At 40.4% G+C, this 19023-nt stretch overlaps 1 protein-coding gene across 2 annotated transcripts in view; it reads right to left on the reverse strand.

Annotated features, from left to right (window-relative positions):
- DYM (dymeclin) overlaps positions 1-19023 on the reverse strand; it is a 403514-nt gene that overhangs the window by 309075 nt on the left and 75416 nt on the right. For both annotated transcript variants that reach the window (XM_036822924.1, XM_036822925.1), the window contains exon 6: positions 5675-5747. In XM_036822924.1, coding sequence (XP_036678819.1) covers positions 5675-5747 — 73 coding nt within the window. The remainder of the gene's footprint in view (positions 1-5674; positions 5748-19023) is intronic.

Raw genomic sequence — 19023 nt, forward strand, 5'->3', positions numbered from 1 at the left:
TGAAGACCGAGCCGCTGCTCATCACTACAGCTGCCAATGACTGCAGCATGTATCAGCTGTTCCTCTTACTAGGCTATCTCTCTATGCATCTATCCATCTCTAAGTTCTTCCAAAGTCATGCCTTTCTTTGCCCAGGGCCCAGTACCGTAAATACACATAGTTTAGTATATTCATAACATATGTTTTTGTGGATGAACTTAATGAAAAGGTTAATTATTATATTGTGAAGGGATCATCTGGGGGACTACTGAGATACAATGCTGACTGTCCGTCCCTAAACTAAATGGCTCCAGACTAGTCAGCATTTATAGCTAATTAATCTACCATTTCCTTAAATATTGTCAGATGTAATTTCTCAGTGTTTCGGTTTCTAGTAGCCCCTTTCCACTGCTAACGTCTATAAGATACCTAGTGTTTATAATATAATATACCAACTGCAAGGGGCTTTGAGCCACTATATCTGCAATGGAATATGCCTTAGCACACTACTGTGTTTCCATATAGACCAGATAATGAGAAACAAACAAAATATTTAAGCACATTGAATAGGCTGTGCTCCCACGGATTTACTCATTCAACAAATATTTTTTGAGTCTTCCACTTGCCAGGCTAACCTGAGTACTAAGGGGACAGCAGTGAGCAAAACAAATGTTAACGCAGGAAGAGCCCTTGTTTTCATGTAGCTTTCATTCCAATTTCTTTGGGAAATAACAGGTAATATGAAAAGCAGTAATAGGAACTTTCCTGGTGGCACAGTGGTTAAGAATCCGCCTGCCAATGCAGGGGACACGGGTTCAAGCCCTGGTCCGGGAAGATCCCACATGCCACAGAGCAACTAAGTCCATGCGCCACAACTACTGAGCCTGCACTCTAGAGCCCACAAGCCACAACTACTGAAGCCCACACGCCTAGAGCCCATGCTCTGCAACAAGAGAAGCCACCGCAATGAGAAGCCCGCGCACCGCAACGAAGAGTAGCCCCTGCTCGCCGCAACTAGAGAAAGCCCGCGCATAGCAACGAAGACCCAATGTAGCCAAAAATAAATAAGTTAATTAATTAAAAGCAGTGATAAGTATTAGGACAAAAAAATAAAGCATGATAAAAGGACAGAAAATGAGAGGCGTGTTATTTTAGGGTAGTCAGAGCGGCTGTTTCTAAGAAGCAGAACTTTGAGCAGAAGAAAGCTTGAAGGAGGTCAGGACAAGAGCCATGCAGATGTCTGAGGAGAGATATTCAAGGCAGGAGAAGGAAGGTCGAAGGCCTTGAAGACAGCAGTGGGTTAGCATGTTCCAAATTAGCAAGGACACCAGCGTTATTGAAGCAGAATGAGTAACATGGACAAGGTCAGCAGATGACATCAGATACCCCTGCACTGAAGCTGCGAAGTTCCACTACACAGACATACACACACTCCTGGAAAAGGCGGTGAAGGCAATCCAGTTTGAATATCGTATCTTTATCAATATATAACTTATGAAAAAACTAAAGTTTCTTAAATTATAGAATTTAAAAATCTGCCCATCAGGGCCAGGCTGAGAATTAAGCCGTCCCAATCCTCCTTACTGAGTTCACAGGTTGATAAAGGAGAAGACACATAAATGGATCTCAGAGGAAGGGGCTGGAGCCCACAGAAAGGCCCACTCTAAGCAGACCTCTCAGGACGTGTCCAGAGTGAGGGCACAGAGGCAAGGAGTAGGGCCTGTTCTTGACAATGGCATCACTGTAAACAGCTAAGAGCAACAGCTTTGACAAAAACAATAGCAACAAACAGAGACAAAAAGACAAGGAAAGACATCCAGTTCAAGTTCTCAAAATAAACTCTATTTCATAATAAAAAAGCATCATAAGCAGTCCTCAAAATGTAAGTATTAGGTCCATAGAAGGTAACTGCTTATGCTGCTAGGGCCCCACCTAAACTCCATCACTGGCAAGAATCACGGGGTCTCATTCAACCCTCACGGTAACACTGAAAGAAGCGAACCAGTATCACAAATTCTAAGTGTGTGCTTTCAACTCTGGGCTGCCGACCATGTTCCATTACACTCTCCATTAGTGTCCTGAGGGACATCCTTTATCGTACCTTATTCCTCTCTCATTCAACTCCTTGAGATCAAGAAGGTATAACAATTAAAGACAAGGTTTTACTTTTGGAAGACATTTCAATTCTACTGGATCAACCCAATATACACTAAAAAATGTCAAGTCACGAGACGGTGCCTGACTTAATCTTTCTTTTAAATACATATATAAACGCTGAGAGGTGTGGTGTTAAGGAAGGATTCCTGGAAGGTGTGTAACTTGAATCTGTCTTTGAAGACTAACACCTCAGAGAATTAATATTTTATCAAGAAATCCAAACTGAGAAGCAGTATCCACTTACTACTTAAAAGTCCATTTTCATTACAAATGAATTCCTACAAATTCTGGGAGTTTAAACTACCACGGTTGATCCTGTTCTCTTAATGATGAAGTATCAGTTAAAACATATAGATTTCTAAATGTCTGTCTACCTCTGTTCTTGGTAATCATTTGCTTTCAATAATAATAGAATGATTTCATAGTCTCAAACGAAACGTTTAAGCTAGTTTTGCATTACCCGCGATGGCAATTAAAATTAGTTTCGGGCTTCCCTGGTGGCGCAGTGGTTAAGAATCCGCCTGCCAATGCAGGGGACACGGGTTCGAGCCCTGGTCCGGGAAGATCCCACATGCCTCAGAGCAACTAAGCCCGTGCGCCACAACTACTGAGCCTGCATTCTAGAGCCCGCGAGCCACAACTACTGAGCCCACGTGCCACAACTACTGAAGCCCGTGCACCTAGAGCCTGTGCTCTGCAACAAGAGAAGCCACCGCAATGAGAAGCCCGTGCACCACAACGAAGAGTAGCCCCTGCTTGCCGCAACTAGAGAAAGCCTGCCTGCAGCAACAAAGACCCAACGCAGCCAAAAATTAATAAATAAATAAATAAATAAATTTATTTAAAAAAAAAAATTAGTTTCCTCTTGCTGTTCACCCGTAATGCAGCACTGGCATGCCAACGTTAAACTTCTATGTTTATAGTGAGACTGATGATAGTCAGGTGTGTCTAGACCATCCCCAGTTTTCATAGGTTAACATTCCTCCTTAAATTATAAGCTGATCGGTAACACTGCACTATGGTTATAGTAGATGAAACATTTAAAGAGTAGGTTGGTTTCACGTGGAAACTGTTACTAAGACAAACCTTCTTGTAGGATGGAGCTCCAAGAACATTAAATCATAAGAAATTGTTTCAGCAGCTGGTTAAAGCTGAGTATACATAACACAAGACATCTGGCCGTCTGTGCATTTTCAGTTCATTTAAAAAGTATAAACATATAAAACACTAAAATGTTTGATTTATTACAACACTGCTTCCTCTCCAAGAGTGTTTAAGTGGCTGATCTATTTATTGTATTCACAGCTTATTTACTATCTAAAGGGATTTACCATTTCCATCCCCCTTAACTTTACCATGACATTTTATCAACAACAACAACAAAAGGCACTCATTCAGGATATATACAAAATTGCTGGTATTTGGTAATAACAAATGTAATAGAGGTAGTGCTACTTTTAAAGTTAAATCAGGAACACATGAAGCACCACACATACTGTGATAAGCAAATAGTAGGCAATATATGTGCTCCCCTTCCCACATCTGACCATAAGTAACAGAAAGCTAATAGCCACAGTGGCTTAATAACCAAAATACCTGTTTGCTCTTTTCACATAAGGAGAAATCCAAAGATAAGCCATCTAGGGTTGGTGTAATGGTTCTATAACATTATCAGTATCCCACGCTGCTGGGACACTGTTCTTCGGGTGTGGCGCCCATCTTCACAGTTTCAACATGGCCCAAGCACTGCCTCCACATCCAGGAAGGAAGATAAGGGCCAAGGGCAACGGGCTGAAGGTACATGCTCTGCAAGCTCATGACTTCTGCTTACGTGTAATTGGCTCAAACTGTGTCACAGAGCCATATTTAGTTCCCAAAGTGCCTGAAAACTAAGCTGGGCACACCTTGCCCCCAACAACATTGGAGAGGAAGGGGAGAAAGGATACCAGGCACGCAAAGAGCTGTGTCTGTCACAAGAGTTCAACTTGCCTGGGACATTTTTCCCATGCCCTTCCCTGTCAGTGATTCCTCACTTGTCTCAGCCCTACCTTCCAGGCTGCATGTCACCAGACCAAGTCACAACAGGATTTGGTGGCTCTCATTTCTAAATCTATATTACAATTTTGGATGCTGGACTTGTGCACAACAGAGGCCAGGAGCCTGTTTTCTCACAAATACCTGTCTTTCCTTTTTGGGCCACGGGCAAGTGGCACATTTCCAACGATATCCCCACATAGACTGAGACTCTGTGATGATAAATCTTAAAAATCTACTTTTTTATTTCAAAAAATAATTCCTTTAAAATATGCATTCTCGGGAATTCCCTGGTGGTCCAGTGGTTAGGACTCTGAGCTTCCACCACAGGGGGCATGGATTTGATCCCTGGTCGGGGAACTCAGATCCCACATGCCATGCAGTGTGGACAAAAATAAAAAAATAAAAAATAAATAAAATAAAATATGCATTCTCGATGGGGGGGTTGAGATCACCCTCATGAGGGTGAAAATTGGTTCTTAAGGGGTGAAAAACTTCATAGATATTATAATGATGTGTGGCCCTCAAAAAGGCCATAGCACATAAACAGATATTCAGTGTAGCTGGGGTATTCAAATTTCATTAGGACTTTGGAGAGGCAATTAAGAAAAAAATTCTAAAGAGGCTCCTCAGAGAGGCAACTAAAAAAAAAAGGTTGAGAGTAACTGCTTTAAAAGTAACAAACATTTTGAATCACATAGAAACTGCATTCAGCTGTAGTGACAGAAATCTAGTTGTAACAGTGTAAACAAATAAGGGTCTAGTTTTCTCACATGAGAATTGCAAGGGCGGGGGTGGGGTAGGGGGAGGAAGTGTAGTAGTTGATGACTTTGGTTCAGCAGCTCAATGACGTCAAAGCAGAATTTTCTCTGAGTCTCTTAGCCCCTGTTGCCAAGATGTCCAACACAACTCTAAAGAGACCCTGTCCACATTCCAGAAAGCAGGAAAGTGGGCTCTCACAAACAAAAATATATGTATGCCTCCTAGATGAGTCAGGTCCCCTTAAAGAGCTGCATCCGTAAGTTTCATTTGAGGACTTCCCTCCACATCTCACTGACCACACCTAGCTTCAAGGCTAGAAATGGAAATCTGACCTCTCCAAAAAAGGCCAGATATATCAATAAAATCAGGAAGCAAGGAAGAAGGGGAGAACAAATAATGGGTGGAAAACTAGCTGCATCTACCACATATATACTAGATTTAACTGTTTCCCTCGCAAACCCTTGTTTACAGGGATTAATTCTGTGCCTATCATATGCTCAGCATTGCTAAAGAGCTTATTTTCCCCTCAACAACATAAAATTCTTGTGTTGATGACAGGTCGTCAGAGTCTAAATATTATTAGGCAGGAGAAACAGAAGAAGCCCATGGATGTACACGGAGGCATACATAAAAGGCATACATGAAAGTACTACACCACAACCCACAAACTCCTCAACATGATCAATTACCATCTTCAATATACAAAGAAGATAAAACTAATCCTGGCTTAGCCAGAACTTACAAGAGTGGAATATCAGTGATTAACTGCATCAAACAGCACAGCAATTCTTCCAAAAGATCTTCTGAGTCAGAACCTGGTTAAGACACATAAAAAGTTTTTTAACAAAGTGTAAAATAGAATTCGGTTGTTTAGCTCACAGTTTTTGGGGGGTTTTTTTTGGCCACACCATGCGGCATGCGGTTCCCCAACCCAGGATCGAACCCGGGCCCCCTGCAGTGGAAGCACAAAGTCTTAACCAGTGGACCGCCAGGGAAGTCCCTAGAATTCAGTTATTTAGAAGTTTAGTTTTGATTCCTAATGAAAATAAGAATAATTATTATTACAGAAACTCGAACACTAATATTGACCTCTGAATAAAATCTATATCATGAAGCAAGTCAGCATCTATTATAATCTTCATCTAGTAGAGGAATTCTGAACACCAGCTATTTGTTCTATCTCTTTGAATGCTTGAAGGTTAACTATGGCTTCTGTAGGCCAATACTTTTCAAGTTTCTTATACCGCACTATGTTTTTTCAAATAAAATGATACTGGGCTTCCCTGGTGGCGCAGTGGTTGAGAATCTGCCTGCTAATGCAGGGGACACCGGTTCGAGCCCTGGTCTGGGAAGATCCCACATGCCACGGAGCAGCTGGGCCCGTGAGCCACAACTACTGAGCCTGCGCGTCTGGAGCCTGTGCCCCGCAACGGGAGGGGCCGCGATAGTGAAAGGCCCGCGCACCGTGATGAAGAGTGGCCCCCACTTGCCACAACTAGAGAAAGCCCTCGCACGAACCTAAGACCCAACACAGCCAAAAATAAAATAAATAAATAAATAAATTTAAAAAAAAAAAAAAAAGAGAGAGAGAACATACCAGTTTTAAAAAAAATAAAAAATAAAAAAATAAATAAAATGATACTGAAGTCAAATATATAAAATAGATAAAAATTCAAGCTGCTCCAGCTGCTTTGTTTGAATCAGGAATAGACTATCTGCACCTTCTCCCCCGACGAATATCTGACCTAACCCTTGATCTCCTTGATGAACCTCAAAGTGCCTTCTCTGAACCCATGGAGTCCCACCGATCACAGACTGAAACCCGCTAAGAGGCCAACCACCTCTTTACAAAGAGCCAAAGACAAAATGGCTTTCCCAAGTCACACAATAAGCAAGCAGCAAAGGTAGGTTACACATTACTGTTCCAATAGAAATGCTCCTCTGTCCCAAACTGCTGTAAGCCAAGTGACCTTCTAACTTCCAAAGCCAATCAGGACCTCATGTGGCTCCTGGCTTTGGACATTACTGACACCTACTCCTTCACGAAGTTCTTTCTTCTCTCAGTCCCTATGCCTTCTTTCTAACCTACTACTTTTTCTATTCATTCCCAGTATCCGCTATCTCAGAATACCTGTCAACACTGACATGTTCCCCCAGAATTCCACCACTGGGTTTCTTCTCTTCATTTCTCACTCCCTGTGTTCTCCCTTCATCAACCATCACTTACACGCTGGTGATTCCTAAGTCTACGGTTTTCCTCTCAGCCTCTCCACTGCACGTCATATTTTTATATCTACTTACCTCCTGGCCACCTCCACCTAGATACTTCACTGGTACCTCAACCTCAACACACTAAAAACTGAACTCCTCTTTCCCAACACTTCAAATCCAGTTCTTTATTCTTTATTGTCCTTTTTGGTGACTACATCAGTAACCCAAGCCCCAAACCCAGATGATTCTCTCCTACTCATCTTTTTATAACCAATCAATCTCTAGGCCCTCTCAATTACACAGTCCGTCCCTCTGATATTTCCTCTTTCTTTAACTCCTTGTCATTCTTTCGTTCATTATGTCATAATTTCAGTTCAGTTAAACAAATTTACTAAATTAAAACTCATTCTGGAACTTCTTTAAACCTTCTTAACTAGTATTCCTACCTCTAATTTTACTCCTCTCCAATCCGAATCCCAGATCGCTATCAGAGGGAGCTAACTAAATTCCATCCTTTCATTCTCCCGGCTTAGATCTTGTCAATTGCTTTAAGCTGATTACTACACATCAGAAAAAACTCAAAGCCCCAAAGTACCGTATGTCAGACCCTTCAAGATACAGGCCCTGAATCCCTTTCTATCTGTATCTCCCACCATTACTCCCTTCGTGATTTATATTCCTGCAATGCCAAGCTGCCTGCTACATGCCGTACCATGCCTCCCACAATTACATTCTCTCTTCCTGGAATGCCCAAAAAACCTGATTTTTTTTTTTTTTTTTTTTTTTAAAAAGCCCAACTTTATCTACCTGAACCATCCTCAGTCATCATCTCCTCCATAAAATCCAACTCTCTTGCCTCACCCTGAATAAAAATAATCATCTACACAGCATCTATGCCTTGTGCATCTGTCTGTTATTATAAATGTTGGTTGCATTATCTCAGTTTCTGACTACATGTAAAGCTGGCCCCTATTCGACTTTGTCCTTCTTCAAGGTGATGACTGACAAAGAACTTGGCACATAATATACACTCAATACATGTTCACTGAAGTGAACACAGGTGTCTAAGTCCAAACCTAGTGGTTACTTCCAAAGCATCAAAGCACTTGGAATCTCAAAACGAAGTTTAGCAATTCTGTTTTTCTAGACCACAGTATCACTTGGTATCATCAGAAAGTATGAAGAAATTCCTTCCTGCCTCACCAAAAACAGAACTGGCACGGTAGCCCTCTGAGAGGTCAGTGCAAAGCTCGAAGAGATTATTCTTTCACACTGAAGACATGAATCAGTGCTAGAGAGAATACACAGTGAGAGTCAAGTTCAATAACCACATTAAATCTCATTCTAGAAGTGGTACGCTTATAGCTCAACTAGTGAAGAAAGTCAGGAGAAGATCTAACTAAATCTCTCTCTGCCAAAGCTGTCCAACAGGATCGCCTTACAATGCAGGGGACGCGGGTTCTATCCTTGGTCAGGGAATTAAGATCCCACATGCCGCGGGACAACTAAAGCCCGTGTGCCACAACTACTGAGCTCTCGCACCTCAACTAGAGCCCACGTGTTGCAAACTACAGAGACCTCATGCTCTGGAACCCGTGCGCCAGAACTAGAGAAAACCCACATGCCACCACTAGAGAGACGCCCGCACACCACAACAAAGAGCCCACGCACAGCAATGATAAAAGATCCCACGTGCCTCAACGAAGATCCCACGCGCCACAACTAAGACCCGACGCAGCCTAAAATAAATAAATAAATAATAAATCTTAAAAAAAAAAAAAAAGCTGTCCAACATAACCCAAACGAGTTAACAACCGATTCCAACGAGTTGGTTTGTTGACATATAATACATACATAATACTTACTTGCTGAACTGTCATTCCTTGGCTTACCCCAGAGAATGTGGTGACCCAGACCCAGCAAGAACATTTAAAATCACTCACTGATTCCCTAAAGAACATTTTAGACCAAATAAGTTAGCCAGTTTAATAATATACCCCTGGTTCAGCCAAGCAGCCAGCACAAGGTTTTTTGTTTTAATACTTATTTATTCGGCTGTGTCAGGTCTTAGCTGCGGCATGTGGGATCTTTTGTTGCGATGCGCAGGCTTTTCTCTAGTTGTGGCACATGGGCTTCTCTCTAGTTGTGGCACGCGGGCTCCAGAGCACAAGGGCTCTGTAGTTGTGGCATGTGGGCTCTCTAGTTGTGGCACGCAGGCTCAGTAGTTGCGGTGCGCGGGCTTTACATACTCAGTAGATCCCGCAGTATGTGGGATCTTAGTTCCCGACCAAGGATTGAACCAGCGTCCCCTGCACTGCAAGATGGATTCTTAATCACTGGACCACCAGGGAAGTCCCCAGCACAAGTTTTTTAATTACAGAAGGTGAGGGAACAAGTACTCAGGACACACAGATGGTGCTTGATTGGATTTTTTCCCTTCCGGGGTGTAAACACATCTAATTTTCAAATCTTAAAATGGTGACAAGGATCCTCTCTTTGGTTCCATGTGCCATCCACATCATGACCTCAGCCAAGTTTACAGCTGGTTAATTAAGGAGTACATACACAGCTTCGTTACCAATGTAATACAATACTAATGAAAATAATGATAAATCCATTTCATACAAGTAAAGAGTAGCATTTCAAGGCCAAAGTTCTAACAAAACTAAAGGCAAGAATAAGCAAATTCCAGGTGAAATCTCTGACAACTTCCATTTACTAAAGCAAAAACATTCTTGCATAATACTATATCCTTATTTCTGGGGCTAATCTAGAAGCAAATAATTTCACAGCAAGTGAAGAGTGACTGCTTATCAGGTTTTACATTAAGCAAGTCACTCATATTGCATTAGTTTCCAAGCAGCATTTATATCACTTAGCTTTCATGTGAGGCCAAATATCTTCCTTAGTTTCAATAAAAACAAGTAAATATAAAACTCACCTGCCAAAAATTATAGTAACACAGTCATGCATTTCTCACAGGAAAGAGAATCTTAAAAGTCCTTGAAATTTGCAGGTTCATGACAAAGTAAATTGATGTTCTTTGAGTAAAGAAATTTGCAGAGATTCAGCGTGTTTACTGTGTTGTGAACTTTTACAACCTAGAGCTGTTTTTTTAATCTCTTAAAGCGTTTTAAACTGCCTCTATATCTCCAGTTAAATATTTTAATATTTTAAATCATGAGCATTCCGTTCTCTCTAGCTCACGTTAATCCTAACAATAACTGTTAAGGAGCAGGTATGATCATCATCATTTTACAGATGAGGAAATCAAGGCTCAGAGAGGTTAGTTTACTTAGAGTAAGTGGCAGAATTCAGATTTAACCCAAATTCAGACTTCCAAAGGAGAAAAAAAAAACAACCTTACAAATTACTTTTAAAGACCTGTTTCTATACAAAGCTGGAAAAAAATCCAGTCAACCAATCCATGTTTCACTGAAGACCCTAAATACAAATCCCTGGTAAGTGAGTAATCTGAGCCGTGTTAGGGGACAGGTCGGAAATACCACATATTACTTTACACGTCAAGGTGACAGCCTACACATTCATCAACACATACTCAAGTTCTTGACTTAAATATCCAATTTACAAATAATCTCAAACAACTAATAAATACAAACTCTTATTACGAATAGTTTGCAGACCAAGGTCACTGAAATCCCACCCCTGTCCCTGAGGTTCTCCCATTTTAAAGCCCAAATGCTACTTCCCGGGTCCCTATGAGCATCAGCAGAGGAAGGTGCAAAGAAAGAGAAAGAAAGACAAGATTATGGTCCCTCACAGCTCTAATAAATCTACACCTGAAACTAAGCTGTGGCCAGTCCCTGTTAGTGCTTTCTGTTCGGCACCCATTCAGAATCACGGACTAAGATTCAACTCTCTTGCTTTGGCCTTAGGGAGACAACCAGAGATAATAAAATACTGTCATAACCAAACGCCTTCCATCAGAGTTGGGGGGGAGGAGGGGTGGGGAAGAGAGAGAGAAAAGAAAAATTTTTAAAGCACTCATTCGAGGAAGGGGAAAAAACAGCACTGACGGAAAACAAAGAAGCAGCCAGAAAAAAAGAAACATATGGGTCAATTAAATCAGGTTACACGTAGTTATTAGAAGGAATATTAAAAGACAGAGAGCTAATCATTGTTTTCCCTGCATTCAGAAAGTCAAACTGTCAGTTTCTCAATGCTGCCCAATACTGTGCTAATACAGGTACTTAAAACTTAAGAATTAACAGAGCTACACTGCAAAGAGTGCCTGAAAGTTCCGAGCAAAACACTTCCTTAAGATGAAGACACATAGCTAGATTATACTTACTATAAACTTCTACTCAGAAAAAACATGACAGAGTCTAGGTTACTGTCTATTTTAACTGTGAAGCTAATACTGGAATTATTCTAAAGTATTAAAAATCATATTTAAACTTCTAATTAGCAAAATCAAATATGCCTCCATAAATTAATTAAGGAAAAGCAAATGGATTCACTCTTTTCTAAAAATAAAACCGGTCTACATTTCCGTGCATTACAATATTTATAAACCTGTGTCGCACAACCATTCCAATAAAATCTGCAATAATTTTGGTGGACTGCTATTACTGCAGTCGAACAGAAACCTTTCTAATTACCCTAAAGGATAATATACTCTTTGAGGTTTCATTATAAAATGTGCCAATTAGTAAAATTTAATTCATTTTGTTCCACTGATTACATAAAAGAAAGAAGGGGAGAGAAAGAAATATCGCGAATCCCACTATCACCTATTAAATAACCAAAGAACAAGTCAGGAGTCCCTAGAAGCACTTTATTCTTCTGCAAAGTCAGATTACAGATCTTATATGCTAAATATTTTAAAAGAATAAATCTGCGCTTTCTTTTTTCTCTGAGTCACATTGTTCAACTATCGTGGAGTTTTTTGGGGGGGTTTTGCATTACTTATCTATAACTAATGAGATTAAACTATTAAGTTTTATATTAAGACAAAAATAAAACCAAAATCACTCACCTCCCCCCACAATACAATTTCTGGTTCACCTGTTGAGCGACAGCGGCCCCAGGCCCTAGGGACCAGCTCAAGCAGACGAAAGAGCAGTAAAGCCCTGCCATCGTGGGAGCCAAAGCACCTCGGCCATGAGAAAAAATCAAAGCTACTTTCAAAGGAGAGAGATTTACCTCCACTGCATTTAGTAAAACAAATACAACACGGATCTGGAAGGTAATTCCAAACAGTTTCGAAAAGGTTTTAAGCCAGAGGGGAATGAAAAGGAAATTGGTTGTGTTGAAGAGGTGTGATTAAGGATTTTTTTCCCATAAATTTCCATCTCATATAATTTTTTTCTTCTGTTTGTTTTGGTCTCTCACAAATTATAAGTTTTCTCACCTGTATGGGATCCCTGACTCCCCATCTACCAGCCAGAGGGAGACAAACAGCACAGCCTGCCATGCGGTGGTTCCCACAGGTGGGTTGTGAGCTGCTTCATTGAGGGGCACCTAAATGTCAGTTTCTATAAGTCTTCCCCTGTTTTGGGTTCATTTTCTCCAGAAGAGTATCCACTCGTCTTCTGGCAGAAAAGAAAGTGGGGTGGGTAAAACCCCAGTGCTAGCATTCTAGAAGCCAAGTCAAGATGCCTCACTCTTCCATTTTGTAGCTTTTTCTCTTAACCCTGTTCTCGGTACACCACTGCCTCCACTGTGCCCAAGAGCTCACAAAGGGAGGCCTCATTGGTCCAGCCTCTACAGAGAGCAGATTTTAGTACTAAACTGGGGAAGGGGTGGTCCCATGACTGTACATGACAGGGGAGAGATCTTTCCATCAATCCCCCTGGTTGTCTGCCTTCAGAGACACCTGGCACTTCCAATTCCTAAGCATCTCCAGGGTTCTGTGGCAAGAACTGGCTTTTCTCTGAAGTTCTCCAACCCTGAAGGCATTGAGCTCCCAGCTTCCACTGGTCAGTTTAGCTCAGCATCACTCAGTTTTCCAACTTGCAAAATGTTACTAATATTGTGGGGACTTCCCGGGCGGTCCGGTGGTTCAGACTTTGCCTTCCAACGCAGGGGGTGCGGGTTTGATCCCTGATTGGGGAGCTAAGATCCCACATGCCTCGCGGCCAAAAAAACAAAACATAAAACAGAAGCAGTATTGTAACAAATTCAATAGACTTAAAAAGAAAAAAAAACAAAAAACATTGTGCCCCCCTCTCTTTCTCTTTAACCTAATAAATTCATAACTTATTAAAAATCCCTTTACTGATCTTTTATCGGGGTTTCAGGAGAAAGCAAAGATGATCATCTATGTTTAATCTACTATGCTTGAGAGCAAGTCCTACAAAATAAATGATTTTTAAAAATAAATATGTATTGAACTATTCTGCACCAAGGAAACGTAGTCAAGCAAGCCTTTTACCTGGACTTGACAAGTGCCTAGTCTCTTTCTACTCTGCACAAAGCTGTGCTAACTGGTTCCCAGGCTCCTCAGGCCCACACGTCTTGCTCTGCCCAGCTCTCGGCAGGTGCAGTTCCTCCTCCTCCTCCCCCTCCTCCTCAGCGCCCTGACACCTGCCCGCTCAGGGACACAGGCGGCACGTTCTTCCAGAGCAAACCTGTGTTCCCTCTCTGTGCACCAGATCCTAGTGCCTCTTACTTCCCTGGACCTTTTTACAGCTTCTCGCCCCCTACCTTTTTATTTTTATTTTTTTGCTTTTATCTTCAGTCTCTCAATCTCCTAAGGTTATCTTCCCTCATTTAAAAAATTAAAAATATTTGTAAAGAAACTATAATTGGCAGCAGTATTGTGGAGTAGTTACTCCAAAGGGCCCTCCTGTACAAAACAACGAGTTCTTGGTTAAAATACACTCTTTAGTGCACTGATGGGCTTCCACAAAGTAAAGGCAACCTCCAAGGACCCCAGCACCGTAACCAAAAAGAACCACTGCTACAAGCAAACAAACCGTGGCTTGAATCCAGAGTAAAACACTGAGCAATAAGCAAACTCTAAGGGTAGGGTGTCCCTGAGGATGAAGCCAGCTACTGGGAGACTAAGTCTTCAGACTTGCCACTGGGAAGCTGAACCTGAGAGCCACATTAAGCCGAGAACTGCTGAAGGAGACTGAAGTGGCCTACGGTGCAGCCCCTGGATCCCTTTAGAAGCAAATGCAAATCCTACCCTTATTTGGGGCCTCAGGTTAAGATCAAACAAATAAAAGCTCACAGTCAGCACCATCAAAGACATAAGGAAACAAGCTACCATAAGTGTTTGCAGAAGCCAGCAACAGATTTAGGCCTCTAAGGACTTAAAAGACTGGCTTTATGGATAACAAATGTAAAATAAATATCAGTTATTATGTCAGCAAAAATAGGACATAATACCAAGACACAGGAAAGGAAAACTTGCATTGAAGGCAAAGGGAGAATGCAAACAATTTTGTAGTACTTCACAGTTTTGCCTAGGGCTGGCTTTGTCCCCTTGACTATTCTCGAAGGCATGGAATAGTGGAAAGAGCTATGTTTGCATAATGATACAAATTCTCTCTGGCAAACAATCTACTACCACATCATACATAGCCTACAGGAAAATGTTCAAATATGAAATCCTCACAAATTTCAATTACAAACTGAGAGCGGACTAAGAGTCATACTACCCTCATAAAGATGGCTTCACTGAATATGGCAGCAATATCCATCTGATCATGGCAGTATTACAGTGAGTTGGGACAAACAAAAAATTCAGTATGCTGTAATAACCCAACAATCCTAAAATGCCTCGGTTGATTTGCTCAATTGTTTGCAGATGCTCCTCTACTTTTGTCAATTCAACCTTCAAACAACCCTTACCACTGTATCTTACCTATCCCTGAACACTCTTTTACACACCTAAGTCAGATATTCATATATTGGCTAACAAATGGATGTTTTCAGAGTGAGGTTCCATTTTTTCCCATTCAACAGTATCTGTGCAATCATTTAATTTTATCACACTTTTACAAACTGTAAAAAGACGTTGACAGAAAATATAAAAAAGAACTTATGCTAGTAATAAGAAGTAGAAATCTCAAACTAACAACCTAAGGCTAAGATGAAAATAATTACACATGCCAAAAACAGCAAGTCTTTAACCTTAAGGAGATGTTCACTGGACTTAAGCTGGTGGACAAACAGCAGCTCAGCTACAAATGAAAAGAACAGAAGAGCATGTATAAAATCCTGAATTGCCAACTGGATAAAGGAACAGGACAGTCTGTCAGCACACAAAATCACCAATTACCAAACCTCACAGACAGCTCTTTCAGTGAGACAACCATCTTGATAAAGTGGCCGTGGTTGAAGAGTGTCGTTTTTGTCCTGCCTCTACATGAAGCTACCTGAGATGTACAACAAAACCATGCTTCTCAAGCCTGGATATGAGTGGGGAGTGCAGGTACAGAGAGGGTACTGTGGGAAGATGTTTGGCCCCCAAATAAGCACAGTGTATCTCTCAAGTGCATCAATTTGCTCAATGGTAAGTAATGGAAAAAAATGATTTTACATTAAAATAAAAATGATATTGTGTTAAATAAAGCACAATATTTGCCTAATTTTTGTGACATAATGCAAAACAAAGTACTGGGTTTGCAGATGCTGGTTGGACTATACTCTCAGGCCCAACGGGGAAAAACATTCACTCCATTCTTGCTGACAGAACTTCCTGGAAAGGAATGCAACTTACTAAACAGAACTATGTTTTGGCACTACTGGTACCACAAAAACAAAGCCTAGCATTAACAAAACTAACACATACAAGATACAATCCTGATTAAAAGCTCTAACCATTTAAACATCAGTATATGTTTAACAAATATAGAAGGCTGACTCTCAAGGTAGTAAATTAAACATATTCAATGTATAAAGCTCTAGGTGGGCAAGAAAGCCTGATGAAGGCAGAGGTGTGTTTTGAAAAATGAACCCAGGAAACTAAGAAGCAACAGTGCCTTTGCCTTGAGAAAGAGAGAAACGAGCATGAAGGGTAAGTGCAAAACCACATTCCCCGTATTTTAGTTATTAATAATCCCATTATACCCTTTTATTTTCCAGGTTGTAACTTTTAATGCTAAGAAATGAAACCCCAGAGAGCCTCCCATCAAGCCTCTTAGATAGCCTCAACCACCAGAGGGCAGACAGCAGAAGCAAGAAAAACTACAATCCTGCAGCCTGTGGAACAAAAACCACATTCACAGAAAGATAGACAAGATGAAAAGGCAGAGGGCTATGTACCAGATGAAGGAACAAGATAAAACCCCAGAAAAACAACTAAATGAAGTGGAGACAGGCAACCTTCCAGAAAAAGAATTCAGAATAATGATAGTGAAGATGATCCAGGACCTCGGAATAAGAATGGAGGCAAAGATCGAGAAGATGCAAGAATTGTTTAACAAAGACCTAGAAGAATTAAAGAACAAACAAACAGAGATGAACAATACAATAACTAAAAACAAAACTATACTAGAAGGAATCAATAGCAGAATAACTGAGGCAGAAGAACGGATAAGTGACCTGGAAGACAGAATGGTGGAATTCACTGCTGTGGAACAGAATAAAGAAAAAAGAATGAAAAGAAATGAAGACAGCCTAAGAGACCTCTGGGACAACATTAAACTCAACAACATTCGCATTATAGGGGTCCCAGAAGGAGAAGAGAAAGAGAAAGGACCAGAGAAAATATTTGAAGAGATTATAGTCAAAAACTTCCCTAACATGGGAAAGGAAATAGACACCCAAGTCCAGGAAGCTCAGAGAGTCCCATACAGGATAAACCCAAGGAGAAACACGCCAAGACACATATTAATCAAATTGGCAAATACTAAAGACAAAGAAAAATGACTGAAAGCAGCAAGGGAAAAATGACAAATAACATACAAGGGAACTCCCATAAGGTTAACAGCTGATTTCTCAGCAGAAATTCTACAAGCCAGAAGGGAGTGGCATGATATACTTAAAGTGATGAAAGGGAAGAACCTACAACCAAGATTACTCTACTCGGCAAGGATCTCATTTAGATTTGATGGAGAAATCAAAAGCTTTACAGACAAGCAAAAGCTAAGAGAATTCAGCACCACCAAACCAGCTCTACAGTAAATGCTAAAGGAACTTCTCTAAGTGGGAAACACAAGACAAGAAAAGGACCTACAAAAACAAACCCAAAACAATTAAGAAAATGGTCATAGGAACATACATATCAATAATTACCTTAAACGTGAATGGATTAAATGCTCCAACCAAAAGGCACAGGCTTGCTGAATGGATACAAAAACAAGACCCATATATATGCTGTCTACAAGAGACCAACTTCAGACCTAGGGACACATACAGACTGAAAGTGAGGGGATGGAAAAAGATATTCCATACAAATGGAAATCAAAAGAAAGCTGGAGTAGCTATACTCATATCAGATAAAATAGAATCTAAAATAAAGAATGTTACAAGAGACAAGGAAGGACACTACATAATGATCAAGGGATCAATCCAAGAAGAAGATATAACAATTATAAATATATATGCACCCAACATAGGAGCACCTCAATACATAAGGCAACTGCTAACAGCTATAAAAGAGGAAATCAACAGTAACACAATCATAGTGGGGGACTTTAACACCTCACTTACACCAATGGACAGATCATCCAAAATGAAAATAAATAAGGAAACAGAAGCTTTAAATGACACAATAGACCAGATAGATTTAATTGATATTTATAGGACATTCCATCCAAAAACAGCAGATTACACTTTCTTCTCAAGTGCACACGGAACATTCTCCAGGATAGATCACAATTGGGTCACAAATCAAGCCTCAGTAAAATTAAGAAAATTGAAATCATATCAAGCATCTTTTCTGACCACAACGCTATGAGATTACAAACGTATTACAGGGAAAAAAACGTAAAAAACACAAACACATGGAGGCTAAACAATACGTTACTAAATAACCAAGAGATCACTGAAGAAATCAAAGAGGAAATCAAAAAATACCTAGAGACAAATGACAATGAAAACACGACGATCCAAAACCTATGGGATGCAGCAAAAGCAGATCTAAGAGGGAAGTTTATAGCTATACAAGCCTACCTAAAGAAACAAGAAAAATCTCAAGTAAACAATCTAACCTTACACCTAAAGGAACTAGAGAAAGAAGAACAAACAAAACCCAAAGTTAGCAGAAGGAAAGAAATCATAAAGATCAGAGCGGAAATAAATGAAATAGAAACAAAGAAAACAATAGCAAAGATCAATGAAACTAAAAGCTGGTTCTCTGAGAAGATAAACAAAATTGATAAGCCATTAGCCAGACTCATCAAGAAAAAGAGGGAGAGGACTCAAATCAATAAAATCAGAAATGAAAAAGGAGAAGTTACAACAGACACGGCAGAAATACAAAGCATCCTAAGAGACTACTACAAGCAACTCTATGCCAATAAAATGGACAACCTGGAAGAAATGGGCAAATTCTTAGAAAGGTATAACCTTCCAAGACTGAACCAGGAAGAAACAGAAAATATGAACAGACCAATCACAAGTAATGAAATTGAAACTGTGATTAAAAATCTTCCAACAAGCAAAAGTCCAGGACCAGATGGCTTCACAGTTGAATTCTATCAAACATTTAGAGAAGAGCTAACACCCATCCTTCTCAAACTCTTCCAAAAAATTGCAGAGGAAGGAGCACTCCCAAACTCATTCTATGAGGCCACCATCACCCTGATACCAAAACCAGACAAAGATACTACAAAAAAAGAAAATTAAAGACCAATATCACTGATGAATATAGATGCAAAAATCTTCAACAAAATACTAGCAACCAGAATCCAACAACACATTAAAAGGATCATACACCACGATCAAGTGGGATTTATCCCA

The sequence above is a fragment of the Balaenoptera musculus genome, chromosome 14 (genome assembly GCF_009873245.2).
Source record: "Balaenoptera musculus isolate JJ_BM4_2016_0621 chromosome 14, mBalMus1.pri.v3, whole genome shotgun sequence".
In the NCBI taxonomy this organism is placed as follows: Eukaryota; Metazoa; Chordata; class Mammalia; order Artiodactyla; family Balaenopteridae; genus Balaenoptera; species Balaenoptera musculus.